This window comes from Salarias fasciatus, chromosome 19, assembly GCF_902148845.1.
Source record: "Salarias fasciatus chromosome 19, fSalaFa1.1, whole genome shotgun sequence".
Taxonomy (NCBI): Eukaryota; Metazoa; Chordata; class Actinopteri; order Blenniiformes; family Blenniidae; genus Salarias; species Salarias fasciatus.
Window position 1 is genome coordinate 11,225,524 of NC_043763.1, and position 17,357 is coordinate 11,242,880.

Consider the following 17,357-nt stretch of genomic DNA (forward strand, 5'->3'; position numbering starts at 1 on the left):
AAATTATGAAAAAGCAGCAGAGGTGGAGGAGAACCAGGCCACCTTGAGAAGCTTCATATGTGTATTGAAGCCAAAGGTCAAGGCGATCAAACCTAAATATTTAACAGACACACCTGCTGACACACCTTTAACGGACACACAGAGACTGTACGTCAAGACAGAACGTGACAGGGAGAAGAAAGAAATGGAGGTTGAGCTTTACAACAATATCATTGTGAGCAACAAAGTCACAATGATGGAAGAAAGTATGTCAGCCATAATAACTGACGTACAAGAGAGACTGAGAAAGCAGATGGAGTTAAAGCCTGCGTACGAGATGGCCGAGAGAGACGCGAACACACTGAAAAGGAAGGTGGCTGAAGAGAGCAAGAAGCTGGACATGAAACTGAAAGAGCAGGCGGAGCAGATGAAACAGATGATGAGAATCCTGAGTCCAGACACATGGACACCTGGAGTAGACTCTTCTGAGGTGCAAACTCCTGCAGACAATGGAAACAGCGAAGTCAGTCACGGGGAAGTTAAATACTTTGCGGAAAAACTGCAGCACGAATGCACAAAAATCAGCTTGCTTCAGAAACAGATAGACATGTTTCACAGCATGCTGAAGGCTTTTCCCAAATATTCAGTGTGGGCCATGGTCAATGAAGGTCTGACCAAACTATTGGCCACATTTGGTGAGAATTACGACCAGCACCAACAAATCACAATGCTGCAGAACAAGGTGGAGGAGGACTTGCACGAAAATTATGAAAAAGCAGCAGAGGTGGAGGAGAACCAGGCCATCTTTAGAAACTTCATATGTGTATTGAAGCCAATGGTCAAGGCGATCAAACCTCAATACGTAACAGACACACCTGCAGACACACCTTTAACACAGGCACCTGCTGACAAACCTTTAATGGACACACCTTCAGACACACCTGTACTGACTGGGGGGGAGGGGGTTGCGCGTACGGTCGGAGGCTCGATAGGGGTGCGTGTGTCCGGTCGTGGGCCTGGGGAATGTGTGCGTGGGTGGTGCGTGGGTGCATGCGTGTGTGCGTTGCGATTCAGTCATGGGCCGGATTGGACGTTTTGGTGCGCCGAACCTGCTAACACACTTTTGACGGAAACACCTGCTGACACACCTTTAACACAGGCAACTGCTGACAAACCTTTAACGGACACACCTGCTGACACACCTTCAGACACACCTGTACTGACTGGGGGGGAGGGGGTTGCGCAGTACGGTCGCAGGCTCGACAGGGGTGCAAGCGTCCGGTCGTGGTCCCGGGGAGTGCGTGCGTGGGTGGTGCGTGGGTGCATGCGTGTGTGCGTTGCGATCCAGTCACGGGCCGGATTGGACGTTTTGGTGGGCCGAACCTGCTAACACACCTTTAAAAGACGCACCTGTTGACACACCTTTAAGGGACACTCCTGCTAACACACCTTTAACAGACTCATCTGCTGACACACCTTTAAGGGACACACCTGCTGACACACCTGTACTGACTGGGGGGGAGGGGGTTGCGCATTCAGTCGCAGGCTCGACAGGGGTGCAAGCGTCCGGTCGTGGGCCTGGGGAGTGCGTGCGCGGGTGGTGCGTGGGTGCATGCGTGTGTGCGTTGCGATCCAGTCACGGGCCGGATTGGACGTTTTGGTGGGCCAAACCTGCTAACACACCTTTAACGGACACACCTTCTGACACACCTTTAATGGACACACCTGCTGACACACCATTAATGGACACACCATTAACGGACACACCTTCTGACACACCTTTAACACAGGCACCTGCTGACAAACCTTTAATGGACACACCTTCAGACACACCTGTAGTGACTGGGGGGGAGGGGGTTGCGCGTATGGTCGGAGGCTCGACAGGGGTGCGTGTGTCCGGTCGTGGGCCCGGGGAATGTGTGCGTGGGTGGTGCGTGGGTGCATGCGTGTGTGCGTTGCGATCCAGTCATGGGCCGGATTGGACGTTTTGGTGGGCCGAACCTGCTAACACACCTTTAAAAGACGCACCTGTTGACACACCTTTAACAGACACACCTGCTGACACACCTTTAAGGGACACACCTGCTGACACACTTTTAACAGACGCACCTGCTGACACACCTTTAAGGGACACACCTGCTGACACACCTTCAGACACACCTGTACTGACTGGGGGGGAGGAGGTTGCGCATTCAGTCGCAGGCTCGACAGGGGTGCAAGCGTCCGGTCGTGGGCCTGGGGAGTGCGTGCGTGGGTGGTGCGTGGGTGCATGCGTGTGTGCGTTGCGATCCAGTCACGGGCCGGATTGGACGTTTTGGTGGGCCGAACCTGCTAACACACCTTTAAAAGACGCACCTGTTGACACACCTTTAACGGACACTCCTGCTAACACACCTTTAACAGACACACCTGCTGACACACCTTTAAGCGACACACCTGCTGACACACCTGTACTGACTGGGGGGGAGGGGGTTGCGCATTCAGTCGCAGGCTCGACAGGGGTGCAAGCGTCCGGTCGTGGGCCTGGGGAGTGCGTGCGTGGGTGGTGCGTGGGTGTATGCGTGTGTGCGTTGCGATCCAGTCACGGGCCGGATTGGACGTTTTGGTGGGCCGAACCTGCTAACACACCTTTAAAAGACACACCTGCTGACACACCTTTAATGGACACACCTGCTGACACACCATTAACGGACACACCTTCTGACACACCTTTAACACAGGCACCTGCTGACAAACCTTTAATGGACACACCTTCAGACACACCTGTAGTGACTGGGGGGGAGGGGGTTGCGCGTACGGTCGGAGGCTCGACAGGGGTGCGTGTGTCCGGTCGTGGCCCCTTGGAATGTGTGCGTGGGTGGTGCGTGGGTGCATGCGTGTGTGCGTTGCGATCCAGTCACGGGCCGGATTGGACGTTTTGGTGGGCCGAACCTGCTAACACACCTTTAACGGACACACCTTCTGACACACCTTTAACGGACACACCTGCTGACACACCTTTAATGGACACACCTGCTGACACACCTTTGATGGACACACCTGCTGAAACACCTTCAACGGACACACCTGCTGACACACCTGCTGACACACCTTTGACGGCCACACCTGCTGAAACACCTTCAACGGACACACCTGCTGACTCACCTTTAACGGACACACCTGCTGACAGACCTTTAATGGACACACCTGCTGACACACCTTTAATGGACACACCTGCTGACACACCTTTAATGGACACACCTGCTGAAACACCTTCAACGGACACACCTGCTGACACACCTTTAATGTACACACCTGCTGACACACCTTTGACAGATACACCTGCTGACACACCTAAATCTGACACACCTGCCACAAGTGATCCTGTAACATACACAGATGCTGCATACACAGTTATAACAGACACACTTAGTGGACTCTCATGGTGGTGGTACTGATGGCTGTGGTGGTGAGGGGTGGGCTAGATGGTGGGGAGGCTTCCAGGGAATCTCTATTGCTTGAGGGTCTGGCATAGACCTTCAAACGGGGTCAAAGACAAGGAGCAGGAGTCCCCTCTAGTTTTGGAAGTAATTTTAATTTCTTAATGTTTGCCTATTGTCTTCAGGGGCCACTTTCTCAGTGAGACATATTCACCCGTTGCCTGAATGGTGAAGAACACTTTGAAAATAGCTTCTCTAAAAATGTTACTGGCCTGGCCAGTCCACCTAAAAGAAAGAGAGTTTGGCAGAAATTTAAAAAAAGTCAGTTCACCATGGAGTTTGGACCACATGTGGCTTTTCCACAGGAGACGTGCATGTCAAAGCATGACAGTGCTCAATTCAAGAACTTCGGGTATTCAAGCTCCTTTTACAGCTCCCATAGCAATAGTAGAAATAGGAAGGCAAAACGATTTTAAATAATATCATCAGTTCCAGATTGGACATAAGCAGAAGCAATAATATAACCAAAAAATAAAAAATATATATAAATAATAAAAATAAATAAATAACATAACATATAAATAATATAACCAAAAAATAAAAAAAAGTTACAATAACAAAAGAAACACAGGGTCTTTGTTGTCAATCCTGTACAGTGAAATAATTATGTATGATGTTAATGTTGTGTTGGGTCAAGACGAGGTCGACCGATATGGGTTTTTTGGGGGCTGACACCGATGCCAATGTTTTCCAAATTTGGGCAGCTGATGCCAAAATGCATAGCCCGATTTTTCCAATTTGATATTTTGGCCAATTTATATATATATATATATATATATATATATATATATATATATATATATATATATATATATATTAGGCCTGGGCGATTATATGATCGTGATTGGTGATCACGATTAATTTCCCGTCGATCACGGTGATCAGCTGTGGGCACATTTACTCGATCAGACATGGCAGAAATGTGCGTGACCACAGCCAATCACAGTCGACTTTTTCCTGCTGAACATCCGCCTGTAAGTTGTCTGAGAAGTAAACAGAGATGGAGCTGAACGTGGAGCCGAGGGCAGCGAAGCAGATGAAGTCAGTAATGCGTCGGAGTTATCCTCTGAAGATGAGGCTGCTGGTGACAGGAAAGGCTGCTCCACCCGCACCGCTGCTAGCTCACCGCTGCTAGCACACCGCTGCTAACACAGCGATCCGCAAGGAATCTGGTCTTTTGAGTCCAGGAACTACTGGTGATACAGTTTAACTAACGATCGTTCAGTTCTTCTCTTTTACTGAAAAAACGATGCATCGCATCATTGAACAGATCACCACGTCTTGCCGCTAACACTCTTCTTCTAACAACATGCAGAGAGAGCCTGCAGCGCCTGCATCGAACTTCTTCTTCTGTGGTGTCTGTGTAAAATAAGGTTGAACATGCAAACAGCACACCTAGTGGCAGGAAGTGCAAATGCAGTCATGGCGTCGTCTGTGGCCGTGGTCTGAATGAGGATCTCCCTGAGTTTATTCCAAATGTTTCAGAAACCAGAATATTTATCTTAACACGAATATTGACTGCACGTAAATGTAGCCAGTGTCGTCTTTTCAGACCACTGCACCATACGAGCAACATTGTAAGAGGAGAAAAACGATTAATTTGGTCTATTTTTTTATTATTATTGTAGTTTTGTACTGTTACATTTTAAATCTAATCTGTCAAGTCTAGATTATTTAAATGTTGTACATTTGACTCAAGCATTAATAATGGCAGCAGCATATTTAGCATCAGAACTTCAAAATAATGTTTACATTCTAAATCACCTTCGTTATCCCCAGAGGGTTTCTGTAGTTTTTTCATCTTTCATAGCAACAAAAATCCTCAGGGCTGTAAACTGTCACACTTTAACTAACGATCGTTCAGTTCCTCTCTTTTACTGAAAAAGCGGTGCATCGCAAGATTTTATTATCTTGGTCCTTGATTTTTTTTTCCATTTACTGCACTGTTAAGTGAGATTGTTCTTATATTTTTCTATGTTTATATTATTTAATTTGCATTGCTATTTACTTGGTTTGTTAATAAAATGTTAAACTGTTCTATAGTTCTAGTTTTCAATGCAGATGCTTTAAAACTGGTTTAAAAACAATATAACATATCGTGATTATAATCGAGATTGAATGATATGAAACAAAAAATCGTGATCATTTTTTTTGCCATATCGCCCAGCCCTACTGTCAACCAATCAGATTCTTGAACACCTCTTCCGTGTTGCCTTGACGCGCATGCGCAGAAATCTCTCCAAGCAGGAAGTGTGCCATATTTTTGACCACCTCATTCATCTTCAGGTTGAGCCCGACTCAGTGACCCTGCAGAGGTCACCAGTTCATCATAGGGGTAACAAGGAGACAGACAACCCCACACACTCTGAAATAACACCGACAGACAGTTTATCTGGCCTCAAATGTATGGTTTTGACGTGTTGGAGGAAACTGGAGTACCTGAGGAATAAAATGTCACATGCACAGGGAGAACATGTAAATACTGATTAGAATCCACAACCTTCTCACTGTAATGCTGATGGTCAACCCACTGTGCAGCCCATGAATGTTTGTTTCAGTTAAGATCAACTGGCATTCAGTCATATATTACACCTCCATACAATGATACAATGGTTTTTCACTGAGAAAAATTATTTTGTACACAGTGTATATATTTCAATAAATTCATACAAGCATTTTTTTAAAGATGATCTGCTCAAACATAAGTGTTCAGCATTGTTTTCAAATGATTTCTACTTTGTTTCCAACTAGACCCTCATTAAAAAAATAGAAAGCTGTGCATGTACTTGGTTGGTAAATCTAATGCACGAACATTATCTCTTTCAGTCATCTTCATTGACATTACCAGTGTAAGACATTTTTTCTAAATGCACCTACAACTGTGTATGTTTAGTAAAGACTCCTGTAGATGTAAAATGCTTATAAATTCACCCATCTCAACCCAGGGACATTTCAAATCAATTCCGATATGATACTTTTCTTGACTGAAGATAAAAATGAAATGAAAAGCACAAATGTAAGAGAAAAGACAATTTCCCATTTATTGTTCAACATTTTATTCCTGTAAAAAAGGCCAGAAAAAATGCACTGTCGTTGTGAAGAAAAAGAAAATTCATCCTGAGCAGAAAAGCAAAAGCAAGAGACACAATATGAACTAAAACCCGACCACAAAGAGGTGACAGTTCAGTTGTCAGGTGACTTTAAAAGGATTAAAAATCAGACAAATACCCAGATCGTTCCACCAATCAGCATGCCAGACAAAGCTCTGCGGCATTTATTTCCTCTTTGCATCACTTTACTCTGCTAACCATTTCTGAATAAATCAACCACAGAGGTCTCAAAATGTCACATCCCCTACAGCAAGGTCTCCACAGCGTCTCCTCTCACCTGAGCTCCAACATAAATCCTTCACCAATAAAGCTGCTTCACTGCACACATATTTGTAAAGATTACTTTGTGCAATCATACTGCAAGTTATCGACTGTGTCCTTGGACTTTTCATACAGACTCGAGCTGTGTTGTTCATGATTCAAACATCCGGTGGCAGCTCTGATAGCGGCCCTGTCGTCTGCTCTTCAAAGGCGGCGTCTTTCCTTCAAGTGGCACCTGTCAGCCTCAGCGTCCAGGCCCACTGGCACGGCATCTGGCCGACGGACAGCAGGGGCAGGAAGACCCGCAGCCCCACGGGCTCCACAGGATCCCACTTCAGAGGCCCGTGACCAAGAAGCTCCACCTAGTTTAGATAAAAAAAAAGAAACACATGAGTGGGGCAGAAGCGCTTCACTACGAACAACCAGTCGGTCTCGCTCTGCAACACTCAACATTCCTGCAGGGTTTCGTCACTTTGCTGATGTTGTTGAGCCTTTAATTAAAGAGGGTTGTTTTTTTTTTTTCTGACTGATCAAGTTTCACTGAGACTCCAGCTGCAATGAGTGAGTGGGGTAAAATTTACTTTTTATATATCTTAAGAAATACCTTGCTTGAATTATGTACTAACCTGTGCATGTTTTATTATGAACACATGACTTAAGGAAAATCAGGAGGACAGATCATGTCAATGCAACAACACTGTTTAGTAAATGTGTCATTTTCGCTGCAGATATTGGTAGATAACAGCAGAAATGTCAGACTGAGGATTTAGTATCTGATATATACTTAAAATGGTTATTAATTAAAACATTTGGAGACATACAGGCAGTGGGAAGTTTAAGAAATTAAAAAACTCCCTTAACCACAATCACATCGGTGGCAGTAATAAAATATAAATGTGAACTTAGATGTTGTTTTCTAAGGTTTAGTCTCACCTGAGTCAGTCCTTCTGTCATCGGTTCATGGAGTATTACTGTCCCATTACTCGGCCACTCAAGTAAAATGGCAAAGACGGACTTTTCCTGAGGCTTGAACGTGTACCTGTTGAACATTGGACCCATGAATTAAAAGTGTTACTGTAGAAATAACACACCGCACCTCCAAAAATATTAAAAATGGACTCAATAAATGTATTCAGTAAAAGATGAGGATGCACCAGATCACCCACCACACTCTGGACGTCGCGCTGTCGTTCTGGGCTCGCCATGCCGTCGTGTTGTAGATGGCGTCCCCGTTGACCCGCAGCCACTGACCCATCTGCCTCAGACGCTCCTCGAAGATCGGCACGATCCGCCCGTCATGTGTCGGGCCGATGTTCATCAGCAGGTTTCCTCCACAGGACACCGTCTCCACCAGAGTCTGAAACACACAAACACACCAGCTTCAGGTGGCTTTACACACATCTATATGATTACTATGAACTCGCAGGGATCTTAATAAAGTACAATAATTTCTATAAAATGCAGGCATTTAAATGCATCCATTGATGCATTTTTTATAGAAAATAATGGTAAATTGTATAACATTTCACAACTCAAAATTAAAATAGGGAAAGTCCATTGTGAAATAATCAAATACTAGTTACATCTATTTGCTAAAACTGATAAGTAAAAGGGGTTATATAATGGATTAGATTGATGATCCCTCCTCTTAAAGGAAATAATAATATCAGAAGAAATACAATTTTTGAGTCATGTTTTTCTACCTTCAACAACTTAATTTTCCATTGTCTGTATGTATGTCTGTAAAAATCCATCAGAAATGGCAAATTAGAATCATCACAACTAACTTGAAAACCGGTAAAACCTGTTGCAAAATAAGCACGTGCAGATTATTTGACATATCCCTATACAGGTTTCCATTTCCACGTGGTATCTGGGATCTGATGAGGGTTTCAGCTCACCGCCACGAGCGTGTCGATGGTCAGGTAGTCGCTGAGAGGCGCGTTGCGTCGGTAGCCCCAGGACCTTCTGTCAATGGTCATGCAGTCTTCCCACTTGTGTTTGAGCAGGTGTCCCGGCTGGTAGCGGTCGGTGCAGGTGTAATAACCGCCGTGTTTGCAGCTGCAGTTCGAACCCCAGCGGTCGTTCGTCACCACCGTGTCTCGAACCGGACTGTCAAGACGAACAGATTTCAAGGAACATGGCAGGAATAATTGAGGCATGGTGTTTAAGTTTCTTGGGCATGCAAATTTACACGTTTGCACACAAATGTTCATATAGATGCACCCTGCTATGGTTGGCTGTGCATATATTTATATATCTATTATTTTATAATTGGAGGGAGCAATTAAAATGACATTTCACTTCTACGTTTTCATGTTCACCTGTCATTATAGAGCCAGGCCAAGAAGGCCGTGCTGTTCCAGTAGGTGTCCGGTGCGCCCCCAGACCCGTCGGACCACAGCACCTCCGGCTTGTACTTAACGACGAGCTCGTAAAGCTCGGGCAGGGTCTTGGCGGTGGGGAAGTAATTTGTCTTGAAAGCGTTTGCAGCGTCAGTTTGAAAGAGTGGGTTAAACCACTCAAAGAGAGAGTGGTACAGGCCCAGGTGAAGGTCACTGTTCGCCCGCAGGGCGCTCGCCATTTCGTCCACCAAGTCTCGCTTGGGTCCAATGTCCACTGCATTCCAGTTCCAGGAGTTTTTTGAGCCCCAGAGAGTGAAGCCTGAAAAGTAAAGCAACAGAAACAGCGCAGCTCAGATATCAGAGAGTCTCAGGTGTCACTGATCGATGCTCGCATTTTACACCAACCAGGTGAGTTTTTATACATTGTGTACCTTCATGGTGTTTCGTGGTCAGGACGATGTATTTTGCTCCTGATGAGGCAAAGATTTCAGTCCACTCCTTGGCATCAAAGAACTCAGCGGTGAACTGCGGTGCAAAGTCTTCATAATGGAAACCCGGAGGATAATTCTTCCTCATGAAGTCAACATAAGGCTTCAGTTTGCGCCGCTGCCAGTTAAACCTGAAACAGAAACAAACAACACGCTGAGGGCTTTAATCGTTAACATTTTTCTGAGAAAGGACAGAATGAGATAAGATGATAACACTAAATTACCAATGATGAAAAGAATCACGAGGTTGAATACCAAAATGCAGGTTCATTCATAAATCGATTTTAATGTGCATATTGTACATAAAAGACTAAATAGTTCAACATTATAACACTATAGTTAAAAAGAGAACCGATACCAATATATTTCTACTTCGTGTGGTGCTTTGCCCACTTACGGGCTTTGCTATTGGTACCCTCCTTTGGCGCCAGCCAGACACTGAGACAGATCAAAAAAGTTGCAGCGGCAATCATGCCCACGCGTTGGCGCACGCTCCGCCCCACTCCAAGAGGATATAATCCGGCGGTTCCATCAGCTCTCCCTACTTCTTTCTCAGTCTTGAGACTGATCATTGCAAGACAAAGGCGACGATGGACACGCCGGCCCGATTTCTGTCACTTTCCGGCGTCGCACCATTCACCTGCCGCATATGCGGCACTCCGTTGATGGAGCAAGACTAGCACGAGTGCTGCTTCACCTGCATGGGCTGGCAGCATCAAAGCCAGCTCACTTCCTGCCCAGCTTGCCTTGCCCTTCCACTCGAAGAAACCAAGCGTCGAGCTGCCTTCAAGGGCGCCGTTTCATCGGCTTCTGCAACAGACGAGACCGGCGATGACTTAGCCGCTACTCCCGCTGCCTTCACCAACTGGGCAGATGTGGGCGGGGACCCGCAGAGCTACTGTGACTCCTCCAGCTCCGAGCGGCACGATGACGTCCTGTCGTCTGTCTCCAGAGGCATTCGTCAAAGCACACGCCGCAAGCCTGTGGAACATCTCACAGCATTTATTCACCACTGCTGCAGACCACACCGGGTTGGCGCTCCCGCCGCAGCCTCCCGAGCTGGCGCCACGCAACTTTGCACTCGGGCTTACAACCCAGTCGCGGGCCCGGCCCTGGATTGCGGTGCTATGCCCCACTGTGACATCTTCTCAAAACAACGTCCAGCGAGACTGGGGTACGCCCCTCACCGCGAAGGAACTGGTGAAAGGCTACCGTGAGTACTGCTGTGTGGAGGGCTGGCCCTGTATCCCGATCATTGAGTACTCTGTGAGACTCTGCCTGTTACCCACTTCCACACCCTGGCCCGGTGGTAAGCCCATGCTGCCCTCTGAGAGAGACAGGCGCATGGCTTCCTTTCTGGACTACTGTTATACTAATGGCAATCAAGTGTTTGCGTTGACTAACAATATGACCTTCCTCCTAAGCTCCAATGAAAACTCTGCCACGAACATTCAGAGTTGTCACAGGAGGCCATCGTGGAGATCCAGAACACAGCCGAGGTCCTGATGAGAATTTTCCGGGCCATCGCAGTTGACGAAGGATGCGTCATGGCCAGCGCCCAGCTCGGTATGAGACACCTGTGGCTTGGCCTCTCTTCCCTCGCAGAACGGGACAAGAAGGGTATTTTGGGTATGCCCCTTTCTACTGCCTCCCTCTTCATTCCTGATATCCAAGTCGTCATCAACCACCTGGAGGCGGCAGCCAGAGGCTCGCAGCAGCTCGCCCCCCACCTCCAGCCTCGTCACGGTCAGAGTCAACCGCACCGGTGACCTGCGGAGGGTAGGAGGTCTACCCCCTGAGATCCCGCGGCACCTGGCCAGAGTCGAACAGCCGGCCAGGGATCTTCCTCCCGGGGCACTGACCAGCTGAGACGGACCGAGGTCCTGCACAAAGGGCCCTGGCTCCTTGTCCATCCTCCTCTGCTGCTATCGCTAACAATTAAAACAATAAAGACCGTCAGGCCCGTTACATCTCTGACGAGCTGCAATCCTTTATTCCCCGCTGCGCTCATACGACAGGCCCGTACCGAGCTCGGTCGGGGCACATTTCTCCCTCCACTCCATCCTCTCTCTGCCGTCATGTGAGTGTCAGGACAAGTGGAGATACTGTGGCTGCACCCGGACATTCCGGGTTTTCTCAAGAGCACAATCCTTCGTCTCTCACCACACTCGCGCTGCTGGGGCGTGCCGATTGTGGCTGTGGTCTCCTCGGCTCCGATGCACCGCTCCACCTGCAGTTACCTGCCAACGTCAGACGCGGAGCACCGGGGCTGCCGGAGATACTGTGACAGCGGTCACACATCCCGCATCTTCTAGAGAGCAGGCTTCCTCAGATCACACTGCGCTCGCATGGCAGGGGCGTGTCGAGCTGAGCGTTAGCCTGTCCCCCTTCATGACGGCAGGTCCACCTGACGTGGCCCTTTGCCGCCACGGGTCGCGGGGCACCCAGGCTGCCTGGGATGCTGTGGCCACGGCCAAGCGCCCCCGGTTTTCTAAAGAGCACAATCCTTTGCATCACCCCGCACTTGCATCGCTGGGGCGAGCTGAGCGCAGCTGTGGCCTCTCCCCATCCACAGCGGCTCCCCCGGACGGGATAATTATGTTCACACGCGTCATGCTCACGCCATGACAGTGTATTGCACTGGATGCGGGTCCTCTCACTCCTGCTCCGGCGGTGGCAGCGAGCTCAGCCGCCGGCGCTTGTGAGATACAGAAGAGGGTCGCCCATGGTGACGCGATGCTGGTTCCCGAGCATCCCAGTTTGGCCACCGCGACCATGTACAATGCCCTCCCGCACGCGCTTCGTGTCTGCCTCCTGGGCAGCGCTCCCAAGGAGTGCTGAGCGTCCCTCTCCTGCACCTTTCTCCCACTCTCCTCCGACAGGATCGTGAGGGAGTGGAGGAGAACTTGACGGCGCCTGGTCCATGATTAGCGGCTTTTCCCCAGCCGGCACTCGTGAGACACGGAAGAGGGGCGCCCCTGGTGACATGGTGCTTGCCCTCAAGCGTCTCAGATTGGCCCCCATGGCAGTGCATTCTGCCCTCCCACTCACGCTCCCTGTCCGCCTCCCAGCGCGGAGCGGCCCTCTCCTGCAGCTTTCCCCCGCCCTCCTCCGACAGACTCGCGATGGAGCGGAGGTGAACTCGACAGCGCTTGGACCATGAATAGCGGCATCCCTGCAGTGGGACAGCCTGGCGCTGTTTCACCGGCAACCAAGGTTATCAGCAGTGTTGGGGGCCCGATGCGAATCGGGACCACGCCCTCTCCACCTGCTTCTACTGCCGCGACACGCCGGGTACAGGCTGAACGGCTTCCCCCCTGCCTCCTGACCCACGCTACGTGCAGCCCTTTCGTGACAGGGCCCCCCGCCTCTTTGTTCTGAGAGGGCAGGCGGGGTGGGGCTCCTGGATGTGAACGTGGTACAACCGCTTACACTTCACTTTCATACATGGCGCGAGATGTTGGGTCTGCTCCCACCCTGGTTGTCCAGGACCCTGAGGTGCGGTTACGCCCTGCAATTTGCATGTCATCCTCCTCCTTTCAATGGGATCCTCCGCTCACTTGCCCCTCGGGGGCGGACGCGCTTATGAAGGAAGCATCCTCTCTCCTTCGCTGGGGCGCGATAACGGAGTTGAGCACGGAGGAGGGGCACTCAGGCTTCTACTCCACTTATTTCCTGGTTTGCAAGAAAATGGGAGGATTGAGACCTAATCTGGACCTGCGGGTCCTTAACACCCACGTGACCACCAGGAGGTTCTGCATGCTGACGGTCAAACACCTCCTGGAGAGCGTCCACCCCGGGGATTGGATGACATCAATCGACCTCAGGGACGCCTACTTCCATATCCCCATCGTGATGAGGCACAGGAAGTTCCTCAGGTTTGCCATTGGAGACCGGTGTTTTCAGTACGACCGCCTCCCTTTTGGCTACTCCCTCGCTCAGCGCACCTTCTCCACATGCGTCGAGGCTGCGCTGGAGCTGCTCCGTCGTCGGGGTCGGTCGATGACTGGCTGGTACTGGCGTCCTCTCGTCAGGAGGCCGTGGAACACATGGCCCAGGTTCTCCGTCACATCAAACGCCTTGGGTTTGTGGTGAACGAGGACAAGAGTGTGCTTCTTCCGACACAGCATCTGGTCCTGGAACTGGATGCGGTGTCCATGACGGCTCAACTCTCAGAGGAGAGGCGGAGCTCGCTACAGTCCCTGCTACGGCTCCTGGTTGCGTCACCCGTGATTCGGGTCCACCAGGCGAGGACCGTTCTGGGAATGATGGCCGCGGCCCACTCCGTGGTGCGCCTGAGCCTCCTTCATATGTGCAGGCTCCAGCAGTGGTTCAGTCGCCTCCGCCTATCTTCGGTGCGGGAAAGACACAGGAAGGTCTCGATTCTGCCACAGGAGCGCTAGGACCTTCTGTTCTGGCTGGACCCAGTTCGCCTCCAGTAAAGAGTCCCCATGGGCTGCGTCTTGCATCACGTCGAGGTGTTCACGGATGCATCACTCACAGGTTGAGGAGGCACTCTGGGCCACTCCGCAGTGGGCGGTGTCTGGGACTCCACGTCCACTCACGTCAATGTGTTGGAAATGACTGTGGTGCAGCAGGTGTTACTTCATTTTCAGCCCAGGCTGCGGGGCAGACATGTGTTGGTCAGGTCAGACAACACCATGGTGGTGGCCTACCTGACAAGACAGGGGGGGCGACCAGATCCCCTCCCCTGCATCGCAAGGCGGCGGAGATTCTGCTGTGGGCAGATCCCCACCTGTCCTCTTTGAGGTGAGAGCGTGACACGTGCCAGGCACACTCAATGTCGGCGAGGACAGGATGTCTCGGGGAGGCCCACTTCCCGAAGACTGGTGACTGTCGCCCCGAATGATAACCCGGATGTGGCGCAGGTCCAGCCATCCTGTGGCCGACCTTTTCACCAGTGCAGAGAACGCACAGTGCCCACTCTGGTTCTCGCTCAGGTCGTCAGACGAACCCCCTCTCAGGGTAGACGCCTTGTCTCACGGGGTCTGGCCTTCGGGCCTCCTGTACACCTTCCCTCCGACAAGCCTCTTGACCCCTTTACTCCACCGGGTGCGGTTGCAGGGCCTTCAAATTCTCGTGGTAGCCCCGGACAACCCGAGCACCAGCTGGTTCCCGGACCTGGTTCAGTTGGTGGTTGGGGATCCCTGGCCGATCCCCGACGAACCAGATGCCCTACTCCAAGCGGGGGGTGCCCTGCAGTCCCGCCCCATCTTGGGCAGGAGACTCCTGGTCTGGATGCTGAGAGGGTGAGACTAGCAGTGCTAGATCTCCCTCCGGCCGTGGTGTCCACGAGGTGTCCCAGAGTGCCAGTGCCCCCTCTACTGTCAGGGCTTACAGGTCTCAGTGGCGCCTCTTCGCGTCGTGATGCTCAGAGAGGGGTGTGAACCCCGGCCCCTGCACCGTCACCAGGGTTCCAGAGTTTCTGGAGGTTCTGAGTTTGCTGGATAGCGGTCGCTCTGCTTCCACCCTTGCAATGTTTGCATCACGACGGGCCACGATGGCTTTGGGCACTTTTTGGCACGCAGCCACCCGCAATTGAAGCGATTTCTGCGTGGGACGTGTAGGCTTAGGCCTCCTGCGTTTACGAGGAGTTCACCGACAGTTGGTGCATAGTTCATGGCCCGTTCGCGATATTTTGTCGTGACCAAAATTTTGAACATTTCAAAATTCTCATCCCGATATGGCACGTTGTCACGACGGGTTTACGCACACTTCACGCCACGTCACGCCATTGTACAAGTAGTTTGCGACTCGATTCGTGGCAATGCGTGCCACAGAATCGTTAAAGTGTTAACCTAGCTTGTTGCTTAAGTGGACTGGTTTCTTTGACCTGGTCAGCTGTTGTTTCCCCTGGGGGACTTCAGACTGCGGCGAGGATCTTGCCCACCTGCCTGTGTGACTCTGGGAGTCCTGACCATTGTGTGCATGTTCCATTGTCACGGTTCTTTATTGGACACATGTGCGGTCAGCGCCTCGGTGCGAGGATGCTTGACGACAGTGTCTTGTGGGTTTGGTGTGGTTGTACTGGGTGTACAACCTGCCTGTTTCCTGTTCCGCGCCAATCTCGTCAGCCGATCCAGCTGGGAGTACATTTATCCCTACAGCCTCCAGCTTGGTAGGACACCAATAGCGAAGCCCGTAGGTGGGCTAAGCACCACACGAAGCAGATATTATAGTTACTAGACGTAACTACAGTTCTACGAGTGTGTGCATGCCCACCTACCTGCGAGCCCAGCTGGACTGCTTCTGTGTTCTCCTGGGCTGATCTGAAGAAGAGAAAGCTGACGGGACCGCTGGATTATATCCTCTTGGAGCGGGGCGGGGCATGCACCAACGCACGGGCATGATTGGCACGGCAACTTTTTTGAGCTGTCTCAGTGTCTGGCTGGTGCCAAAGGAGGGTACCAATAGCGCAGCCCGTAGGTGCGCACGCACACACTCGTAGAACTGTAGTTACGTCTGGTAACTATAATGTACTTCATAATTTGTTTGAACTTAAAGATTAAGTTTAAAAGAAACCAATTCCAACATATCTATTTCACTTCAACCACCTTTATGTGTGTGAACGCTACTGAGATTTCAGATTCATAAACAAGTGAATGTGTTTATCAGATTTTTGTTCAGTTTTCCTAACTTGTATGATCTTTAATAATTTGCTGGTCACTTAAAGTGTAATAAAACCTGAAAAAGTGATATATTAACCACAAGTAAAATTCTAAATAGTACACTTAAAAAATGAACAATTTTCTCCAAATAATAATAAAAAAATAATTTTAACACTTTGAGACACTGAGTATCTTTCAAAACTAGGTGTGACATATACACTGAAGATTTCCCTTCTGGTTACCTGACCACAGGGCAACTCAACATAACGAAGGAGATACATACCGATCACACAGATATTCTAAATGATTACAGAGTAACTAACAAATGAAGATAAAGTCCTCCTAAAGAGGTACAACATAGATTTGGATAAATCCATAATGACCAAACACTAATGTGATAAATTATTGCCTATATTCACAAATAAATCTGAAATAGTGAAAGAGTATAACAATGATAGGGAGGACACAGAATAACTTGTCAGTTACCAAAACACTACACACCCAACTGATATTAATGTGTCTTTTCAAAGTTTGTCTCGGTTACGATGCGATCAGGATGCGATTGATTTAGTGATTTACTGATCATATGAAAGAGGAAGTGCTCACCAGAACCACTCGCTGCCAAAGCTCGGGACGGAAAACACTCCCCAGTGTATGAAGATGCCAAACTTGGCCTGATCGTACCACTCGGGCAGTGGTCTGGAGTCGATTGATTCCCAGTTGGGTTCATATTTTCCTTCGCAGACGCCGAAGATCATCAAAAGAAGCAGCGGTGAAAGTGCGGCAATTACCTTCCGTGACTCCATTTCAGATCTGAATCAGTCTGTGTGTGGAAAATAATCCGGTTAAACAAGATGGTTATAACATGAAGAGGCATGCACTGAAGTGGAAACAAACAGGTGACAAGATGAGGTGGAGATGTAAAAAAAGTCATGTGACAACCAAAACAAGGAAACGCAGCTTCCTCTTTCGGTCTCCTCTGATTCGTTGTGAGTTCTTACTGTCAACCAATCAGATTCTTGAACACCTCTTCCGTGTTGCCTTGACGTGCATGCACAGAAATCTC

General features: G+C 49.6%; 1 protein-coding gene across 1 annotated transcript; it reads right to left on the bottom strand.

Moving 5' to 3' along the window:
• Nucleotides 1-6,475: 6,475 nt before the first annotated feature.
• Nucleotides 6,476-17,197, bottom strand: LOC115406910 (plasma alpha-L-fucosidase-like). Its single transcript, XM_030117179.1, has 7 exons — nucleotides 16,898-17,197; nucleotides 9,606-9,793; nucleotides 9,154-9,493; nucleotides 8,731-8,941; nucleotides 7,996-8,186; nucleotides 7,763-7,868; nucleotides 6,476-7,191 (listed from the first exon to the last, which is right to left on the bottom strand). The coding sequence occupies exons 1-7, from the start codon at nucleotides 17,095-17,097 to the stop codon at nucleotides 7,054-7,056; spliced, it is 1,374 nt and encodes a 457-aa protein (XP_029973039.1). The 5' UTR covers nucleotides 17,098-17,197; the 3' UTR covers nucleotides 6,476-7,053.
• Nucleotides 17,198-17,357: the final 160 nt, after the last annotated feature.